The following is a 21765-nucleotide window of genomic DNA, read 5'->3' as shown; positions in this document are numbered from 1 at the left end:
TTGTTCTCCTGCTTCAGGCCAACGTGTCCACTCAGCTACATCTTCCTGGGTAGGCAGGCTGTGGCTCCCCATATGTCCATGGACTACAGTTCCCATGAACCCCTGGTAGCACATATTGGCAGGGGCTCATGGGGACTGTAGTCTGTAGACATCTGGAGAGCTACAGTCTGGCCACTCCGCTCCAGGGTGTTCAATATGTTGCCACGCTCTCCTCCATTTTTCCTGGACAACAACCCTGAGAGTTGTTGAGGAAGAATGCCTGGCCCAAAGTCACCCAGGGAGAGTCATGGTAGCTTGAATCTAATTCTCCCTGGTGCCAGTCCAGAACCTGGCTCCACAGATGCCTCAGTGGCAGTGCCAGATGCAGTTAACCACTTGCTCCAAGTCTTTCTACAGTGGTCTCCCCCCTCATTTCTTTGCTCCCCATCCCCCCACTACTTCTTTCTTTAACCTCCAAATTGAATCAATGCATAAAAGGTAGAGGATGGGTTGGGGGGGGGGTCAATTACTTAGTTCCTTGCCTGCCCTGTTACAACCAGAGAAAAGAAAAGCCACAGATTACAGCTGACATTTTTTAAATAAAAAAAAATAAAAAAATGTTTATTCTGTTACAACGCCATTTCATTAATATATAGCAACGTTAAAACATAGTGAGAAACTGAACAGTATGGGCGGCAAGCACAACCATGAATACTTTTTATGTTCTGCTTCATTCTCCTTTCCTCCATTTTGCCCTCACAACAGCCCTGTGAGGTAGGCTAGGCCTGAGAGACTGTGACAAGCCCAAGGTCACCCAGCAGGCTTTTATGGCACAAGCAGGGATTCATACCTGGGTGTCCCAGGCTCTAATCTGACATTCTTAACCACTGCACCAGACTGGCTTCCTCCTGAGTGCTGGTTCACCCCCACAGCAGAGCTCCTAAAGTCAGAACACCAGCTAAGAATAGGAAGCTGCTTCCCTGCCTCTGATCAAATCCCGTCGACCTCCAGGAGGCCTTTGGAAGTGCATAACCAGGACATGTGAAGGTGATGTTTGTTCTCTTCCTTTTCACCCCCAACATCTGGTATTGAGAGGCATACCCACATATGTGTTCAGAAGTATACCTGCAACATGTACCTTCCTGTACATGCTGACAGGCTCTCTTTCATCCATTCTCTGAAGCACAATAAATACAAAAAGCGGGGCCTCACACGACAGCAGGATCCTTCCAGACCTCTCAACAAGCTCACAGGTGCACCCACGTCTCCTGGCCTGTAGCTCTTGCTTGGGCAGCCCACGGCACGGATGCTGTTGTATCCTTAAGGCTCCGTGTTCACAGGGCAGGAACAGACATGTCCGGTGCCAGCGCTGGGTCGCTTGTCCAAGATGCCAGCATGGAGTCTTCATGTCCATGCACTCAGCTGGTTAGCAGTAACACAGGGCAATCCCAGCCCCATGTCTGAAATTCAGGACTCTGCGCAAGGACATCCGCTGGCCTCTTTCATCTGTGCGTCACCTGGCTGGGAAGGCAATTGGGATGTCTGCTGCCAGCTTGGCATCTTTAGCCGGCACTCTTCCACCGCACGTTCCAGGCTCTTGCCAATCCACACCACTTGCCTCCTGAGGCTGCTCCTCTGCTCACGGCCCAAGCGGGGCCCAGCCAGCGCCGACAGGAAGCCGAACAGCTGTGAGGGCAGTTGGTAAACGGGAACCGAATGGAAGAGCCCAGGGATCTCAGTGGCGGGAAGGAGCTCCTCGAAGCAGGCCACCGTATAATGGCCCCTGGCCTTCCCAGCTAGGAAATCAGGCATCACACAGTTAAGGGAAGCCAAGAAGGTGCTGTCAGGACGGTCCGGGGGCATCATGCCTTTCTTCTCCCAGCCCAGCCATTCCGCACAGCCAGCCACAGCGCCAGGGGAGAAAAGCAACACAATAGCTCCGCCTCCTTTCAGCACCCGGTGCCTCTGCGCATGGAGCCACTGCATGGGCCCCAGAGCCCCCAGCTGCCCCCGACTCCACAGCTCCAGGGATACAGAGGCCTGGAGCCGGGCCAGAGCGGCAGCCAGGATGCCCACCAGTCGTTCAAAGTCCCCGTTGTCCGGAGAGTAAAGGATGAGAACGGGCCGCCCCCGAAGCGTCCCTGCAGAGAGAAAGAGAATATCAGCTCACCGCTGGGTACTTGGCAGATATCGCATGATTAGCATTCAGATTTAGGCACCGATGGCGTCTGGAAGGAGCCTCCCTCTCCCACCAACTGGACAGTAACGATTTTTAAAGGTGATAGGTAAGGTTGCCAGCCTCTAGGTGGCACCTGGAGGCCTCCTATTATTAGCTGATCTTCAGAGAACTGAGATCAGCCCCCCTGTAGAAGACGGCTGCTTTGGAGGGTTGGACTCCGTGGCATAATACTCCAGTGAAGCCCTCCCCCTCCCCAAACGTCGCCTTCCCCAGATTTCACCCCCACAATCTCCAAGTATTTCTGAATGCAGAGCTTGGAACCCCTAAAGACTAAGCCGTCTAAGCTGGAAACATTGTTCTCTAAGCTACAACATGGCGATCCAGTGGCTTCTCAAAATGTACTAGGCATGCTCTCTAAGATCCCTTTTTATTGGTTGCCACCAGAGGGTCTGAGCTTTGTTATTTGAGGCTATGACCTGTCGAGCTCTAGCTCAGGCAAAGCAGCCATTTGGGGATTTCTTCGTTCACTTTCTGCAATGCCTGCGTAAAACAGTCTGGATTTAGTGTTAACGCAATAGACTCTTCTGGTGTGATGCATCTCTTTCTCCTCCTCCTTTCCCAGGGGGAAAATTTAAGATTCAGAAGGGGCGCTCTGTCATTCCGTTCAAGACAAAGACAGGTTGCTGAGGCACCTTGAAAACAGAGTCATTTATGATGGCACAAGGCTGGTGCCATCAGCTTTCATGAGACAAAGGGTGCACAGACAGTATATAGAGTGCCCCATATTCTTTTGAGAGCTGTAAAGGTAAAGGTATCCCCTGTGCAAGCACCAGGTCATGTCTGACCCTTGGGGTGACGCCCTCCAGCGTTTTCATGGCAGACTCAATATGGGGTGGTTTGCCAGTGCCTTCCCCAGTCATTACCGTTTACCCCCCAGCAAGCTGGGTACTCATTTTACCGACCTCGGAAGGATGGAAGGCTGAGTCAACCTTGAGCCGGCTGCTGGGATCGAACTCCCAGCCTCATGGGCAGAGCTTTCAGACTGCATGTCTGCTGCCTTACCACTCTGCGCCACAAGAGGCTCGGGAGCTGTAGTATTTACTTATCCCCATTTCGTGTCTCTGACTCAGGGGGTCTGTGAAGACTTGCCACAATCAGTTCGGCAGATATTAGGGAACCATGGGATTCTGGGCTGCATGTGCAGCTACCACCCAAAACTCCACAATGAAAGGAAAATGTCTCTGGGGCTGAGAGAAAGGTAGAGTAATAATCCCTATGAGAGAGAAAGGATGTATTTAGCAAATAATTAACCATTGTGCTTTTATTTCCCTGGGAAGCTGAGGACACAATGAGAACACAATGAAAGCTAAGTTACACTCCTGGCACACAGGAACCTTCCTCACTCATTTCAACACTCGCCCCAAATTACCTCTTTCCCTTTTCAGCACACTGGCCTCACCCATCCCCAGGACCAAATAAAAGCTCTGACAGAAAGGAAACTGCTGATGTCATTTTACAGCACAGGACGGAGACCAGCCCATACCTGCCTTGGGTGTCATCTGCAGCATCAACACGAGAGCAAGCTGAGCCTCCAGCCTCCAGAGAAGTATACCCATTGCAGAGGAAAACAGCTGGAGCCCTCAAACTACCCACCCTGCTTGCTCAGCTACTGCATCTATGTGGGAGCCTCGCCCCCCACCCCTTTCAGCCCCCAGGTGAGTTCCCAAGGAGGACATCATCTTGTCCCCTGAGCCGTGAAGCAGACCCTCCCCCTTCTTGAGGCCTGATCCTCACCTCCAGAACTGTAATCCTCTTTCAGGATCCGGAGCCAACCTGCAAAGAGTTGGAATGTTAAGGGGGTCGGATCCCACACCCTCACCAGGGAATGTACACGAACGATGGCAAAACGAACCAGCGGGAGCAGTTCAAGGTCAGAAAAAGCCACTCGCTCAGCGAAGGCCATCAGGGAATGGCACCTTGTCTGGCGCCCTAAGCAGGAGGCAGGATCTACCTGTCAGGGAGCACCTCCCCTGGCTGCTAGGGAACCCCAAAATGTCCATGCCCTTGCCCAACAGCACCCAAATCTGGAAAACTGTTGCCACCCAAGTAGGGCAATAACTTCTGAATTACTGGAGCAGGACATGTCAGTGGAAGGTGTTCTTCCCCCATCGCTAATTTCATTATCAAACACCAGGGTGATACTCAGAGAAGCTTAATGTGCAGCCCATGTGGGAAGTCTTAGAAGGACTGGAGACAAGTCAGGATCAGAACAGGGGTGGGAGAGGGAAGCTGTGATAATTAAGGGGACAAAATAGCAGAGGGTGGAGATACAAGTGGGTTGACTACAGTCCCAGGCCAAAGAGGAGAGGTGAAATATCGGGGAGAGGGAAGGACATCTTAGTGGTACCTTTCAGCGTCTCCTTCTTGAGCACCAGCACCAACAAGATAGAGAAGATTCCTAGAAGGGCCGCCATCCAGGCTAGTCCACAGTACGTTCGGCGGTCTGCTCAGGGGCATAGAGGGGAGGGGAGTATGTGTGAAATAAGTGGGTTATCTTGGCTCCTAGTAGGACTATTCCCAAGCCCCCCTAGACCAGCTGGTGATTCTACTGTAATCTAAAGCAGGGGTAGGCTAAATGTGGCTCTCCAGTTGTCCATGCTGGCTGGGGCTCATGGTAATTGTGATCCATGGACATCTGGAGAGCCACAGTTTGCCTACCCTGCCTTGCAGCTAAACAGGCTTTGCTTTGGTCACCCAGCCTTTTGCACACGAAAGCACATGCCCAGAATGAAACCGTGCTGGACTTACAGGTGCCGTTGGATGTCATTATGTGAAACTTTGTTATTATTATAAACTGCCCTCACCCTGCTTGCAGGGAGGGGCGGTATAAAAATCCAATAAATAAATAAATAAAATAAAACAGAATTATTCAGGGGAGCCTTTAAAAAAAACAAAGGTAGTAGGACTGCAGTCAGGGAGGGGCAGTCAATAAATCCTAATAAAAATAGGTCATAATAATAATAATAATAATAATAAGGTATAACAAAATGGTTTGGGAATGCACTTTTATAAAAAGAATGGAACTGTGCGTTATACCACTGTGTACAGTGTGTATTATCTGTTTGTTACATGGATTATATCCCACACTCACTGCTGTTTTTATACTGTTGGTATGTGATCTTCTGCACCATTTAACAAATCCCGTCTAATATTTACGCCTTGTTTCAGATCCCTGAACTCCTAGTCCTGTTACACTGCTTCTTAGATCTCTGCTCCTATTGATTGCTCTGACTTAAACACTGTCATCTGCCTTGAAACTCAGTGGGAAAGGTGGTCGATAAGTGTATCGTTTTGTTTTTAATTGAGTAGTTTGAAAAATGCCCCGTTTGCATTCTGCTGGGATCAAGAATCAATTCGGCCACTTCCAGGGCATGCAGAGGCAGCAGTGTGTGGACTGTGGCCAAGGACTCATCCTCCCCAACTGGAACTGTGCTTCTTACTCCACAGACGCACTCCTGTCTGGCAGACATTCCCCCAGGGTGGCCTTGGTGAGATTCGAGAGTCACTTCTGCACAGACCCTAGTCTCTGGCTCAGGATGCAAGGGCACTCACATTTCTCCAGGGAGCAGGCCCAAAGCACCTCCACTTCACTGTCCTCTGAACTCCATACCTGCAAAAAACAGTAAACAACGTAAGGTTGGTGTGACACTCTGACTGGGGGGGATCTGTTTCTGTTTAGAAAGACAGCAGCAGAACGGAGGGGAGGGGAGAACTGGAGCTAGTTGGATTCCAGGATCTAGGGACCACACTTGCTTTCCGAAGTTACAGCAGATGCGGGATTCTGATCACCCACCAGGATTCGTTCTTTGTTTCAGAAAAGAGATAACGTTGGAGCTATGTCTCCTGGCTGCTTAGTACAGGCAGCAGCAAGAGATGCTGGGGGAAAAGGAACTGGAACCTCAGATCCAAGGCCTGTTCCTCTGGTCCCTTCAGCCACCCTGGCGGCTTTGAGCAAGGCGGTAACAAGGCACTTTTTGCCCCGTCTCCAGCCCCCCTGTGCCCTGCAATACACTGCTGGCTGCCTGAAATACTTCTAAATTGCTTGGAGAAAATAAGGTTTCCGTGATAAGGAACAGTTCCCCCATTGCATGTTAGAGAAGCGCCTCTAGACGGTTGGATTGAGAGATCAAGGAAATGAGCAGTCAGGAGGTGAGGCTGACAGGCAGGCCCTGGATAAATGGGAGGCACAATCAGATAAAATGCCCTGATGGGTGATTTCTTTAATTGCCTCTGTCGCATGTTTTCTAGCTGTGCTCCTCGTTTGTGATGCACTTGCGCCACCCACTGGACATTGCCAGAGGTACCAGGAAAAGCATTTAATTCCCCAGATAATTTGTATTTATTTATTTATAATTATATTTGTTGACTGCCGCTCCTGGGCCCTGCTGGCTCGTGGCGGTTTACAATGAAATGATAAAACCACATAAAACAGACGCAGATATACAATCCCATACACTGGCAATATAAAATGGCCTAACTCCCTCCCTTCCTCGCGTACCTGACCACAGCCACCCACAGCCTCCAACCACTGTCTCGGGAGATAACTCCTGTCCAGATGACCGGCAAACAGGGCCTATATAGGCCTGTTTTGTTTATGGAACTCCATTAATTAATCTACTTGTTTATTTTATGCCCTATTCCCCTCCCCAATGAAGACGCAGAGAGGTTTACATTGTTCTCCTCTCTTCCATTTTATCCACACAACAACCCTGTGAGGTAGGTGACTGGCCCAAAGGCAAGCTTCTCTGGCAGAACAGTGATTTGACTTCTTCTAGATCCTAGTCTTCTAGATCCTAGTCTGACACTCTAACCTCACCACACTGGCTGGTTCTTCAGAGAATATATGCTTGTACACTCACATTCTTGGGAAAAATCCAAGCAGTGCTTATATGCGTTTTACAGTTATTTTGTTTAAAACATTTATTAGTCACCTTTCTGCCTTGCAGAATGCAAGGAGGTTTAAGATATAAATAAAACAGATTAAAAACAAAAAATTAAGAAGTGACAGTTTAAAAACTCCCAATTAGAACTGCCAATAATCAAAGCAAATCAGTCAAATGGAGTCTTAATAAAACTGTCTTCAGTTTCTCAACTGTTAAAATCACAAGTTCAGTCCTTGGCATTAGTGAAATGTAGCTTTATGGAGGAGGGTTAGGAGAAACCGTCAAAAGCGTTGCTGGTTCTCACTCTTGCAAAATTATGCTGGAACATTACTTTATTTTCATTACCACAGGACTCCTGGGTATTTTATCACTCTCAGAGTGTGCTGTAATAGACCAGTCTGGTGTGGTGTTATAATGTCAGACTAGGACCTGGGAAACACAGGTTCAAATTGCCACTGGGCTATGAACCTCATAGGGTAATTCTGGGCCAGTCACACACTCTCAACCTAAACAATATCATTTATTTCCATTTATTTTTTCCCTTAAATTTATATACTGCCCTTCCTGACAAACAGGCTCTGGGCGATTCACAAAACGATCAATTAAAACACGCACAGTTGCTTAAATCATTAAGATCATAAAACATCTCAGATCATAGGACAAGATGGGTACCTGTATCAGCCTGTTCTTAGCAGCAGGTGGGAGCTCACGGTGACTCACGAAAGCTCCTACCATGCCACAAATTTTGTTGGTCTTTAAGGTGCTTCTGGATTCTTGCTCTTTTCTACTGCTACATCACAGGGCTGAATAAAATGGATGGGGAGACTACATTTGCCAACCTAAGCTCTTTCTATCAAAACCTCTGATCTCCAATCTGGAGCCGATGCTGTTCTGGGACCAGCATATCTGCGGGACCACCTCTCCTATTATGTCCCCCAAAGACCACTATACGGTCAGCTGACCGAAACTTGCTCAGGGACCCTGACCCAAAGAGTGGTGAAACTAGCCCTGGCCTGGCAGAATGCTCATCCTCAATCAGTTCCACTGGGCCTGTAAAACACAGTTATTCCACCATGCCTGAATTGAGGCTGGGAATATAACACCCAAGTTTGCTTAAGAGGGAGTGGTGATTTTTACGAATGTCTTCCTCTCCCTCCAGCTCATTATTATGTGGAATACTGTTGACACTTGCTGCTGTTGTAGTTTATTCGACGCTGTTGCTGACTTGTATCATACTTGCTCCCATGTTCTCCTATGTTCCTTGTAAACCACTCTGAGCCGCAAGGGAGGGCGGTATATAAATATAAGAAATAAATATGTTGTTCCTGAGGATCCACTAACTTCCAGCAACAATATTTGAGAGGAGGAGGGGGCTCAGTGGGATGTAGTAATAAGATGGCAAGTTGCCATAAAAGCCACTGCCTCCTCTTAAGAAAACATAAGAGCACTTCATATATTTTAACGGTCTGGTTGGATGCAGGCCATTGTCAATAACAGCCTAACACGGTTGCTTGGATACCTTTTGGCACACTAATGCAGAAATCCTGACTGGAGAGGGTGGCTTTGTATATTTCTAGAATATTTTTGGGCTGTCTCTATTTACTGTGGAAGGGGGAGGATCGCATGCTGGTCTCCCCATTCCCAGTTCAATCCCTCTCTCACACAGGGTCTTATCAATGGTTTGTGGTTTCAGATGGTTTGTTAATAGTGAGAATTGTGCCCCTCCCAAGGTTTTTTCCCCCTGCAATTAATTCTCGTGTTCCTATGAAATTCCCTCCCAAATCCAGCACCAAGTCAGACCATGGGCACAAAACATTTTCAAAACATCTCTCTACTGCATCCCCTGGACTAGGGTGGCCAACTCTGGATTTGGAAATCCTGAGAGATTTTTGAAATGGAGCCTGGGAAAGGTTAGGGTTCGGAACAAAATTAGAGTCCAGTGGCACCTTTAAGACCAACAAAGTTTTAATCTAGGTGTGAGTTTTTGTGGGCACGAACACTTCCTCAGACAGTGAAATAGGGATCATCACAGTGCAGATATAAGGACAGAGTAAATTAGTAAACAGCATCATTTAGATAGCCCACAAATATGCAACATAATATCTTGCTAAAATAAGAGTTATCAGTCTCTCAGATTCTATTGCCATTCACCAAAGCATAAGGGGGATAAAAGTGTTAAGGCTAGTGATTGATGGCAGAAACTTTCCCAGTTGTGAACAGAAGTAATTAAAAGAGACCTGTTGCTAGCCCCATCTGTCTCTACCCAAGCATGGAAACATCCCCACAAGTGACAAGCTGTGCTGAATTCAGTCTCCTGTCCTAAGACCAGAGAATTAGAGTCTGTTACATTACATACATACTTCGTAACATAACATTGCAGCTCTATTGTCTCTAATAAAATAAAATGTGGAAGGGATTGTAAAGAATGCAGATACAAGAGCTGTATTAGGTTAACCTATGTAGTGAGATAAGAAACCAATATCTCTGTTGAGTCCCGGGAATTCCATTGCTTTGAGTCATGTAATAACATGCATTGAGCGATCAGTTGTAATTTCCAAGGGATCTCAAGGCTGTCAGCCCCTGGAGGCTGTCAGTCCTAGCCCTACAATATTCGCTTCCTCACATTGACAGTTCCTGAGGCATAGCCCAACTTCCCAGACCCCCTGCAACGCTCACCTGCACACACTTTCCTGATTTCATGTCCTTCACCAGGACCTCCCTCAGGATCCTGTTTCTCTGTGGAAAGGAAGAAAAGCAGTGAGCCCTGAAAAGCTCCCAGCTGCATTCCCCACATGAGCCAGGGCCCAAGGAAAGGAGGAGGGTTGGGAGAAAGACTTACTGCGTTGAAGGCCTGAGCAATGGGAACCCAAGAGCCTTCTTCCAAGACACGGAAGGACGAGTGGCCTTGGTTGCTGACAGTTTCCCAGAGCAGAAGCCACAGATGGCTCCCGGGGAAGTCTAGGGGAAAGAAAACACAGGAAAGTGTTGCCTGTGGGAATCAGCTAGAGCTAGGCCAGCTCTCAGTCCGAGGTGCAGCTAGGGTCACTGTCAGAGCACCAGCAGTCATATGCCCTACCCGTCTACCACCTCCAGCAGATTGGGTCCTGGCACTTACCCTCCTGCAGACAGCTCTGGTGGTAGATGCTGCCATTGCTTCTGACCTAGTACAAAGAGGAAGTGTGGGTCAGTGGGATGCAGGGACAGGTAGGTGAGCTGCAGTAGAACAGAGTCCCTATCTATGGCCGAAGGGCAAACAGCCTTTGTGCCTGGCTCCCAGAGCCATCTGGAAAAACAGCTAGATGTCCTGGTTCAGAGTGGTGGCTTCTAATCTAAACTACTCTGAGAGACCAGCTCTAACAGGGCTGTGACGAGCCCAAGGTTTCATTCCCCACTCCTCCTCCGCATACAGCCAGACAGGTTACCTTGAGCCAGGCACAGTGCTGATAGATCTGTTCTCTCAGAACAGTTCTTTCAGAGCTCTCTCAGGCCCACCTACCCCGCAGGGTGTCGGTTGTGGGGAGAATAAGGGAAGGCGATTGTAAGCTGCCTTGAGGCTCCTTCGGCTAGTGAAAAGTGAGATATAAAAACCAACCCTTCTTCTTCATCTGGCTAATCATTGTTGGAACAGAATGCTGAGCAATCTGGCAGAGATTTAAGTGTGCCATTAACTCCCTCCCAATGAAATCAGTGGAATTCATAAGTGCTCATTTTGGCCTGGACTACTATGCTATCTCCTTTATCCTCTTGGCCCAATACAGTAAAAGCCGTTTTATACCAAAGTTGCAATGGAAAATTCACGGAAATGTACATAAGATGTACAGCATGCCATCTAGGGTCAAAGGGATTGTTGACTTGGTACAAACCCTGTGCATCTTCTTAGATCTGCCCAGAGTTCCCCATTTCTTAGTCCTTCTACTGGCCTCACTCATCTGGCCTCCACCAGAACCTGGGGCTTTCCTTTTGTTGCCCCTTCCTTTTGGAATACTCCTTCTAAAGCCATATTCCAGGTCCCCACTTCACCCTCTTTGAAATTCAATAATTTACATATAAAAACTTTGATGTTCTCCATTGACAGTTTCAGTAATTCAAGTATTAGGAATTCCTTGCTCAGAAAATTCCCAGGCCATGGATAAGGTACAATTCAAATTTCCACACCATGCTCTTTCCCCTCCCCCAAGGGGACCCACCAATGAATGGCCAAGCTTATAGTGGAGAGAGATGGGCAAGGAGGGGTCAATTTCAGTACTGCTTATGGTTTTATGGTGGTTTTATTGATGTGTTGTTGATGATATTTTAGTGGCGTTTGTTGTATGCTGTGAACCGTCCCAAGCCCATCCCAGTTTGCTTTCCCAGCATTGCAAATAGCAGCTTTGCAGAACCATTTCAGATCAGAATATGGGGGGAGGTCGAAACCCCCTTTCCCTCCTGTGTTGCAGTCCCAACCTGGGCTGAATCTGCATGGAGCTTTTATTCCAATCCCAAGTTGCTTCAGTCCCTGCCGTCTACACTGAATGCCATTTCCATTTTGATTTTGGGCAATTAAAATTTTTCATCTGCAACAAGCATGATTGACCCGGAGTGACCCTACCTTCCCCCCGTGATATCCTGGAGTGGATATAACCCTTGATATTTGAAAAATCGGCATGAGTAAGTGTGCAGCTGTCTGCTTTCCCCAAAATAACTTGATGCCGAGCCTCTTGACTCACAAACGCATCAAAAACTTAATTTAATTGTCTGCTATGGGCAAAGAACCCTGACCTGGATAGCCCAAGTTAGCCTGATTTTGTCATTTTGTAAACTAAGCAGGGTCGACTCTGGCTAGTATTTGGAAGGGGGAATCCGAGGTCACAATCCAGAGACAGACAATGACAGACCACCTCTGAACTATCTCTTGCCTTGAAAACCTACAGGGTTGCCATAAGTCAAATGGCCCTTGATAGCCCTTCACCACCGGTCATTAGAAATTATTTTTTAAAAATATAGACACAGTTTAGTGTTGCAGTTTTGTTTTGTTTTTTGCACTCTTTCCTAATTTGGCTGTCCCATATGTTTCCCCTCTCTTTTGTCAAGCAGATTGGAAACTATGCCAGACTCTAGGTTTTCTCATCCATCTCATAGTGCCTCCTCAAGCCTGTAATTTGTGCCCATGGCAACAGATTTCTATTGCCTTGATATCATGCAAGCAAACAAAAGCAGCTACACAGGTTGAAAGAAGCCTCCCAGAGTACTTGAGTGAATCAGCCACTTTAAACCACTAAATCAGGAAATACTGTAGGAGTGCTAAATACCCGGTCTGGAAGGCATGGGGGTAAACTAACCCACAAGGACACTCCCTACAGCTTACACCTTCTCAGCGGACAGAAAAGCATAAGCTCACTAAAATGTCAAAACTGAGTCCCACATAAATCGCAAAAGAATCAAAATGTAAAATCCACATTGCTTGGACCCTGCCTGCAATGCAGAACAGTGGCCTTTGCTTATTACGAGAGTGCAAGGAAGATGTAATAAGCCTTGGCGTATTACAAGTGTGCACATGATCTGTTGACAGAAGAAATAAGCCTTCAAAACCCCACTGTTACGAAAGAAGCAATTACCGTAACAAGCAGATACTGCTTTCAGGGAAATTACTGGAAATGCTTTTAGCTGCGCTCTTTTAACTGGCCTTTATATGCCTGCAACACAAAACTTCTGTGCTGACCAGCCCCTCCCTCCTGTGTACTGATAAAAGTCAAGAACATATCACCTTTCCACCAATAACAAGAATCCCCTGCCTTCCTGTTGATTTAAATCAAGCTTATGATGCTGCAGACCAATTGCCCAAGTGATAGCTATTACAGTGAAAAAGAATCGCCATACTGAGGTATGCTTTAAAATGGTTAACCTTGTTTACTGTTGATTATAATATTCTTATGCCTTAGAAACTTTTATAACATAACAACAATACCTGATTTGGAATTCTGTTTGAATTCCAGAATGTTTTTATGTTTATGTTGCGATTTATATCCCGCCGCTCTCAGTAAACTGGCTTGCGGTGGGTTATAGCAAGCAATCACTGATTTCTCAAAGGGGCCTCCCAATCCGCCCATTGCCTGATTTAAGGAGCCCTGAGAGGAGGGGGCAGGTGGTCGACCTCATCAAAGCTAGCAACCTATTGACATTGGTTTATGCTGCAGTACATGCAATCTCCGTACGTATCCATGCCGACACACACCTGAGCATTTTGCTTGGCACCCAGGGATAGCTCTCTGGCCAGGCATCTAGGACACTGACGGCACAGCTAGGTCCACAGTGTGGAGAAGGCAGCAGTCATGGCGTCTGCCCACAGCTGTCTCCCAGCACAGCAACGCTACCAGTTGACTCCAAGCAAACCCTTGAGATGCTGGCCCAGCTGCCCCAAGTTTGTTTGCCAACATGCCTGCATCTTCACAAGTAGAGTCTGCAATTCCCCCCAGCACTTGGGCCACAAAAGGTTGCCCAACCTGATCAATTACTCCTTATTCGGCAGGTGTTTATAGACAAGGTTACATTAAGAACCACTAAAGGCCTTTAGCCTATGAAGACATTAGAATAGGGGTAGTTAACCTGTGGTCCTCCAGATATTAATGGACTACAATTCTCATGAGCCCCTGCCAGCGTTTTCTGGCAGGGGCTCATGGGAATTGTAGTCCATGAACATCTGGGGGGCCACAGTTTGACTACCCTTGCTTTAGAATACGGCACCCAAGAACTCCAGCATATTCTGGAAATAACAAACCAATAACCCAGTTACTCCTGGGGACATAATCTCTACTCTCTATCCTGGGGAATCATTTTTTAAAATGAGAAATCATCATCATCATCAAATTTATTTCCCGCCACTCCCGAAACCGGCTTGTGGCTGGTTACAACTGTCCTTAGCCAAAACCCAGATAAAAACCCCATTAAAAATAGGACGTAAACAACAATAGCAGCACAGAGACATGGTGGAATTAGACAATCACCCATCCCCCCCCCCAAAAAAAGCTATTAACGGGGGTTGGAAGAAGGAAGCGTCCATATCACCTGGCCCAGGTGTTGCCTAGCGCTAGGGAAGGGCCCGGCCCCATCTTCCTCACTGCCCGGGCCTCAACCATAGACTTGGAAGAAGAGCTCAGTTTTGCAGGCCCTGCAGAATGCTGAAAGCTCCCTCAGGGACCACAGCATCATGTTGGTGCTTCAGGAGCCAAACCCTCTAAATTAGCGATCCCCAACCTGTGGGCCGCAGACCACATGTGGTCCGTCGACTAATTGGAGGTGGGCCCCGAAGGACGCCTTCTCCTCCCCCCCCCCCGGCCCTTTACAACACACTTTGGGTATCATTGTCTCCTATCACTCCCAGATGGGACTATCTCGTTGCAGAGAAACAAGCTCGGGGTTCCCATTGATTTGTCATTGTCATGAGTTAAAATTTCCATGAAAATAAAATGTTCCTTATGTTCATTGTTGTGGCGTGTCTGTATCTTACTTTGAAGGGATGTTTAAACATTACCATAGTGATCAGAGAGCGTTAGGGCAGTGGTTGAGAGTAGAGGAGTCAACTACCCCCCCCCCCAGGCCTCAGTAAAATTGTCAAGCGTTGAGTGGTCCCCGGTGATAAAAAGGTTGGGGACCACTGCTCTAAATCCATCCGTGTGAATGATGCCTGGCTGCTAGTATCTGAGGTGTCAAATGATGCAGCTCCTACCTGGACGCAGAGGTTGGGGTGGGGTCTCAGCCTGGGAAACTCCTGGAGCTCCTACAAGGTTTGGAAAGATTTCATTACATCAGATTCTTCCAGAATGGGCGTTTTCACACACACTAAACAATGTCTTTTCAATGCACTTAGTAACTGGATTTTATGGGACTGTGCAAGACCTAATTGAGCAGAATATAAAAGGGGCATTGGAGGAGATGTATATTTAGCTTAGATAGGAGTTTCCTGATGGTTTCCAGATTGGCTCAACAGCACCCTGCCTTTTGAGCACACTTCCTTCTGGCTTGCCTCCAGAAAAGCAGTTGAACAAAAGAATGACAGGAGCTAGCTAGATAGTTAGGTCTCTTTCTCTCTCTCTCTCTCTTTCTGTACATAGTTGTTTCTCTTCTGAATAAAAACGTCTTGATTCTTTCAGCATCCTGGTGCTCCTCCCTCTCTGCATATTCAAACTCTGCCGACAAGTTTTACTGCATGGAATGGCAGAACTCACTTGCAAACAATCACTGAAGTGAATTGAAATTGCATTACCTAGCATGGGTGAAAGTGCCCAATGTCTGCAACCTAGGATCTGTAAAGGTAAAGGTATCCCCTCTGCAAGCATCGAGTCATGTCTGACCCTTGGGGTGACGCCCTCTAGCGTTTTCTTGGCAGACTCAATACGGGGTGGTTTGCCAGTGCCTTCCCCAGTCATTACCGTTTACCCCCCAACATGCTGGGTACTCATTTTACTGACCTCGGAAGGATGGAAGGCTGAGTCAACCTTAAGCTGGCTGCTGGGATTGAACTCCCAGCCTCATGGACAGAGCTTCAGACAGTATGTCTGCTGCTTTACCACTCTGCACCAGTAGGATCTGTATGCACCCCTTATTTACATGCAGAAGGAGGAGCAAGAGAATGCATAGCCTTCAATGGGCTCCACCTGAAGCTCCCGGGGGAACCTCCTCCAACCCCCAGCCTCAAAATCCACTCAACTCTGCTTCAGGCCTATCAGCTATCCAGGGCCCATTATGCACACATTGGATAATGCACTTTCAACGCACTTTAGAAGCAGATTATCCTGTTCTGCACAGGAACATCCAGCTGCAAAAGGGCATTATACAACAGGTGCATAATTGGCCCAGGGCTCCATCGAAAAGAGTCACCTCCTTTCCCAACCCATCATAGCAAAAGACTCTGAATTTCCACATGTCCAAAGAACACAAACCATTTTCACATACAGTTTCGTGTTCCCCTTGTGCAGGAAACATAGATCTCCAGCCCTTCCTTTCTGCCCTCACCCCCATTTCTCCTTCCCATTTCACCCTTCTCTCTACTCACATTTGGAGTAAGGGCCAGACGCAGCTTGGAGTGGAGAGGGTAGCAAGCAGGGGGATCCATCTTCCAGCAAGGCACCAGCTCTCCCGGGAGGTCACATGGCGCAGAGAGAAAGAGACTCAGTGTCTCATCAGAGATACTTAGTTCTAAGTGGCTTTTGGCCCAGGCCCTGGCAAGGGCATCTGTATCTGAAACAGGAAGTGAGTCTTCATTAGGGTGGGACCTGGGATCCCCCGGTCTTACAGCTCGTCTCCAAACTACAGAGATTAGTTCACCTGGAGAAAGTGGATGCTTTGGAGGCTGGCTAGTATAGCATTGAGATCTCTGCTCTCCCCACCCAATCTCCTGGAGTTTCCCAACTTGAACCTGGAAACCCTACCTCCTCATTCCCCATCAGCGGCCAGTGGAACTGGGCCACCCTAGTCTCCATCACCAAATGACACATTGTCACCCAACTCAGTAACGTCCTCAGCAGATTATATGCTCAAACATAAATGCTTCATTCATGCTTTCCACAGTTTGCAGGGCATGGTCCTTTGTCCCAGGAGCATATCACATAGTCTGACTCTAAAAGTCTGATTCACACATGGAGGTTCTAGGCTATTTCATTGGTCTCCATCTTTTACTCAAGGAAATGGAATGTGGAAAGACCACATTTGACATGCAGAAGGCTCCATAGCATCGGCAGGGTAAAAAGATTTTCAGGCAGACGTTCTTTTGCCTGGGGAGCCTCAGTACTGAGGTCTATAGACTATTTCCTAAATGTTGTATTGCCCTGAGGACAGGTGACATAGGACTCCACACATGAAAAGAGAAAGTAAATAATATGGTAGAAGGCATCTTGGGAACCAGCAAACATGGTAGCTTACAGAATCCCTTTCCCTAAATTCGAGTGGAGTAGCACCAAAAAGATTTGCAGGGCCTAATCTTTTAAGGTTCAGAGCTCCCTTCATCAGAGACAATGTATTTAATGCATCAGTGACTGAAAGTCTCCTTTTGCTGACTGCACAGACTCACAATGTATAATCCGCCTTGAGTCCCTGTGTGAAAGATGGGCTATTGCCAGCTGTGGCTTGGAAAATGCCTGGGGATTTGGGGACACTACCTGGAGAAGGCAGAGTTTAGGGAAGGAACTAAGTGGGGATATGAAGCCATAAAGCCCAACCTCTGATGCTGGCATTTCCTCTGGGAGAAGTGATCAGTTCTAATTCCAGGAAAACTCCAGGCCCCTCCTGGAGGTTAACAAGCAAGGAGAGGCCAAACAGTGCAGGTCGTAGTAAGAGAAAGAAGCTTTTTAGATCCTACTGTGACTGACTGTGACATTGATTTTCTGGTACAACTCCTTGAGAATTTTTTAAAAAGGAGAGATGTTATTGTAGTAGAAGATCTATCCTACCTTGAGGTTAAAGGTAAAGGTAAAGGTATCCCCTGTGCAAGCACCGAGTCATGTCTGACTCTTGGGGTGACGCCCTCTAGCGTTTTCATGGCAGACTCAATATGGGGTGGTTTGCCAGTGCCTTCCCCAGTCATTACCGTTTACCCCCCAGCAAGCTGGGTACTCATTTTACCGACCTCAGAAGGATGGAAGGCTGAGTCAACCTTAAGCCAGCTGCTGGGATCGAATTCCCAGCCTCATGATCAGAGCTTCAGACAGCATGTTGGCTGTCTTACCACCCTGCGCCACAAGAGGCTCTCTACCTGGAGGTTACTAACCCTAAATCTTGGATGGACAAAGTGAAGACAGGGGGCAGGGAAACTCTATAATTTGGATATGTTGTTTGTACATGTTTTAACCTATCTTCAGAACTAGAAATAACCAGAAAGGATGAGAAATACATTCCTTTCGTACCTCTCACAAAAGGACACAAGTCAGTTCGGGGTGGGTCTTCAGCCTTGGGCCAAATCTACAAACAAATACAACAAAGTGTAAAAAATTATATCCATGAGACCCTCAAGGATCCTGAGGGGGGGGTGTGAGATGAGAATCTCTTTGGGCTGACTGAAATCGGAGTTATTTCTCCGTCATCGTAGTCAGTCCCACTGCGCATGTAAGATGAGGGTCAGAGAAGTAACCCAGGTTTCATGAGTAGATTTGAACCCCAGTGCGATTATTTTAGAAAAATCCTCTCTAGACCAAAGAGATCTAGAACATCCCCCCCACACACACACACACAAGTTAAATAGGTACTGTGATTCTACAGGAGAGAAGAAGATATGGACACAGATGCTAGAATCATAGAGTTGGAAGGGGCCACACAGGCCATCTAGTCCAACCCCCTGCTCAATGCAGGATCAGGCCAAAGCACCCTAAAGCACCCTAAAGAATAATACTAACATGAGTGAAAAAGGGGCCTTGCATAGAGGCATCCTAGATCCTTACCTGCAGGCAGAGACAAGGGAACACCATGGAGAGAGGTATGCTCACGTTCCCTGGTCCAGTCTAAAGACAAGAACAGGGAGGAGAAATGAGTGGAAATCTAGTGGAGAAAACTAACTGGATTCAGGAGCACACTGTATTGACACAGCCAACCTGGTTCAAGGATCCCTACAGCTATGGAGATGAGAGAGTCACTATTTCTTCAAGACAAAACATGATGTTTTGGGGATTATGCAGCAGAAGCCATGTGATGCCTGTTGTGATATAATAACACCATAAGCCAGGAGGTGGGAGGAGATGTGACGGAGGTTCACATAATTATGCAAGGTATGAAGGAAATGGATAGAGAGAACATCTGGTCCCTCTTCCATAATCCTTGGGATTACCCATTGGAAAGTAAGTGGTGCTAGGGGAAGGTTCAGTGGCAAAACGTCTTGTATTGTATGCAGAAGGTTCCAAGTTCAGTCCCCAGCATCTCCAATTAAAAGGATCAGATAGCAGATGACGAAAAAAGACCAGAGATTCTGAGGAGTTGCTGACAGATATTCCACACGTGTTTGATAGTGCCCTTTTCATGTGCGATTGCAGCTGTATTTTCCTGTGCCGATGGGAAAATCTACTTCTAAAGTGCATCGAAAGTGCATTCCCCAATGTGTGTGGAAAGATAGACCAATTATCTGATTCAGCATAAGGCAGCTTCATCAGCACCCTTCTGTCTGCAACACCTCAAGCAGTCATTTGGGTTCCTGGATCCAAGAACCAGCCCTGCACTGAGTAGGCATCATTACCAACTAGCTTGGAGCTTTCCTGGAATTACAAGTGATCTCCAGACTACAGGGATCAATTACCCTGGAGGAAATGCCAGTTTTAAGGGGCACATAGTATTGCATTCCCACCAAATTTCCCTCCCCAGCTCTGCCTTTCCCAGGCACCCCCCACAGACCCAGGATCATCGCTCACCAGCAGCTTTGGGGGATCCTCCAGCCCTTTATGCTCACGCGTCTGGTTCAGATACAGCCACAGATGGAAGTGCTGCCGTGCAGGGAAGTCCCAAACTTGCAGTACAGCCTCTTCTGCCCCAGTAAAAACCTCCAGCCTGGGCACTACAATGTAAAGCAATCCTATCAGTCAAATTTGACGAGAAGTGTGCAGGCACACAAAAGCTTAGGCCTTGAATACAACTGGGTTGGTCTTAAAGTGCTACAGGACTCCAACTTTTCCTATACCTGTAGGCACCTCTGCTGTGGTTTACTTTACAGGGTCCAATAGAGTAAGATAAACAGGCCCATCTGTGCTTGTGCTAAAGGCTCCCAAATGGCACCAACAGAACAAACCATGCAAATCAGGACTCTTGCACATCTTCAGGTTTTCTGAACATACAGGAGGCTGTGTGTTTTCAGTGCTTTCTCTTGGGGATGCCAAATATTTGTATACATAAACATGGGACATCTCTCCTTCTATCTCAGGACTGGCAGTGGCCAGGATCATGGGCAAAGAACAGCCTTAACTTTTAATTTGTGATACCAAGAACTGAATTTGGGATTATCAGCTTCTAAAGCACATATTGTGCCTCCGATGACAAAGCCTCTCCCTGTAACTTTACCATTCAGGAAAATAGGGTTGCCGGGTCCCACCCCAGCAGGGGATGGGGGATAGATCCAGGATGGGAAACCCTTGGAGATTTGGGGAGGACAGGGACCTCAGTAGGGTACAAGGCCATAGGGTTCATCCTCCAAAGCGTCTCCCTTTCCCAAGATCTCTGTAGTCTTGAGATGACCTATAATTCTGGAAGATCCCCAGGCCCCACCTGGGGGCTGGCATCCCTCCAGTAAAATCTGAATGTTGTCAAGGTTCCTGTGTGTAAATGTGAGGGCATAAATATGCAGAAAGGCCAACTTTTCAAATTTGGAGCCCCTTCCATTCCTGAGACTGACTGTACGCTTTGTTCTGGCATGAAGATTACAACACGAAAAAAGAAAGGTTCACAATAGAATACCCACAGAAAAGCAAGGAACCTATCCAAGGCAATATTCTTGTTCTAACAAAATATATATTCAATTTTAATACAATTTTTATATATACATGAAGAATCAACCATAACGGTTTCTAGATAATTTCCATTTTCAATAAGAATAGTGAAAGATTAGTGTGGAAAAACCCTACAGTATTTCCTTAGTGTTTTAATAATATCAATAGGCCATCGGCTCAAAAGTATCAGGGAATGGTAGTCAAAACCATGAAGATTCGCAATTAGCTGATGCTAGAGACAAAAAGATATTTCCACTCCGCCATATTTGTGAAACTTGCTGGGGCATCTTACTGGCTGAGGAACTCAGAAATGACATCTGTTTATATTCTGAAGAAGTTACAGTAGAACTGTCTGAATCAAAAAAGGATTGGGGCTGATTCCTGCCTTCGTCAAAGGAACAGGATGGACTGGATAGTGGGCACGGCTACAGACCTTGACAGAGTCGGATCGCATCTTTTGCATTACGCCAGTCGCAGTCTGAGGGAAGAAAACACCGACGACAAAATGAGTAAGGTGAGCTAGGTGGGGGAATGTTACCTGTTACCTGTTACCTGAGGAGGCCCTGTTCCCCAGATGGGTACTCACTTGGTCCATGGTGCGTGTGTTCTAGCCCAGGGACAGATTCATAAGAGGGGGTGGTGAAGGCAGCGATGTGCAACTCCCCACTCAGAGCAACTGGGAAGCAGTCAAACTGGAGAGAGCCCTGGAGAGGAAAGGAACAACATGAAGACGGGCATATCATTGACACTGAGGGTTCTTCACCTGTGGTGTGATCCCAACTTTCACATTACATAGAGCATGTTATACATCAGTCATCAGTCTTTCCAGCTTGGTGTAGTGGTGAAGAGCAGCAGCCGATAATCTGGAGAGCAGGGTTTGATTCCCTGCTCCTCCACGTGCAGCCAGCTGGGTGACATTGGGGTTGCCAGAGCACTGATAAGCTGTTCTGACCGAGCAGTGATATCAGGGCTCTCTCAGCCTCACCTCCCTCACAGGGTGTCTGTTGTGGGGAGAGGAAAGGAAGGTGAATGTAAGCCACTTTGAGACTCCTTTGGGTAGAGAAAAGTGGCATATAAGTGTTCCTGTTATATTGTTTAAGATCACTGAAATGGTGTTACTTAGATCAGGGGTAGTCAACCTGTGATCCTCCAGATGTCCATGGACTACAATTCCCATGAGCCCCTGCCTGCATTAGCTCACAGGGGCTCATAGGAATTGTAGTCCATGGACATC

At 47.3% G+C, this 21765-nt stretch overlaps 1 protein-coding gene across 1 annotated transcript in view; it reads right to left on the bottom strand.

Moving 5' to 3' along the window:
- Positions 1-570: 570 nt before the first annotated feature.
- IL17RC (interleukin 17 receptor C) overlaps positions 571-21765 on the bottom strand; it is a 36260-nt gene continuing 15065 nt past the window's right edge. The window contains exons 6-19 of the mRNA XM_077324865.1: positions 21118-21235; positions 20965-21009; positions 19464-19606; positions 18507-18566; positions 17976-18030; positions 16130-16314; positions 14804-14854; positions 10217-10262; positions 9941-10059; positions 9778-9837; positions 5771-5828; positions 4566-4661; positions 3953-3991; positions 571-2120 (exon numbers count right to left, since the gene is read on the bottom strand). Coding sequence (XP_077180980.1) covers positions 1447-2120; positions 3953-3991; positions 4566-4661; positions 5771-5828; positions 9778-9837; positions 9941-10059; positions 10217-10262; positions 14804-14854; positions 16130-16314; positions 17976-18030; positions 18507-18566; positions 19464-19606; positions 20965-21009; positions 21118-21235 — 1749 coding nt within the window. The 3' untranslated portion in view covers positions 571-1446. The remainder of the gene's footprint in view (positions 2121-3952; positions 3992-4565; positions 4662-5770; positions 5829-9777; positions 9838-9940; positions 10060-10216; positions 10263-14803; positions 14855-16129; positions 16315-17975; positions 18031-18506; positions 18567-19463; positions 19607-20964; positions 21010-21117; positions 21236-21765) is intronic.

Source organism: Paroedura picta, chromosome 3 (assembly GCF_049243985.1).
Source record: "Paroedura picta isolate Pp20150507F chromosome 3, Ppicta_v3.0, whole genome shotgun sequence".
NCBI classification, from domain to species: domain Eukaryota; kingdom Metazoa; phylum Chordata; class Lepidosauria; order Squamata; family Gekkonidae; genus Paroedura; species Paroedura picta.
The sequence above is the reverse complement of the archived record's forward strand: the minus strand, read 5'-3'. Positions and strand labels throughout refer to the sequence as shown.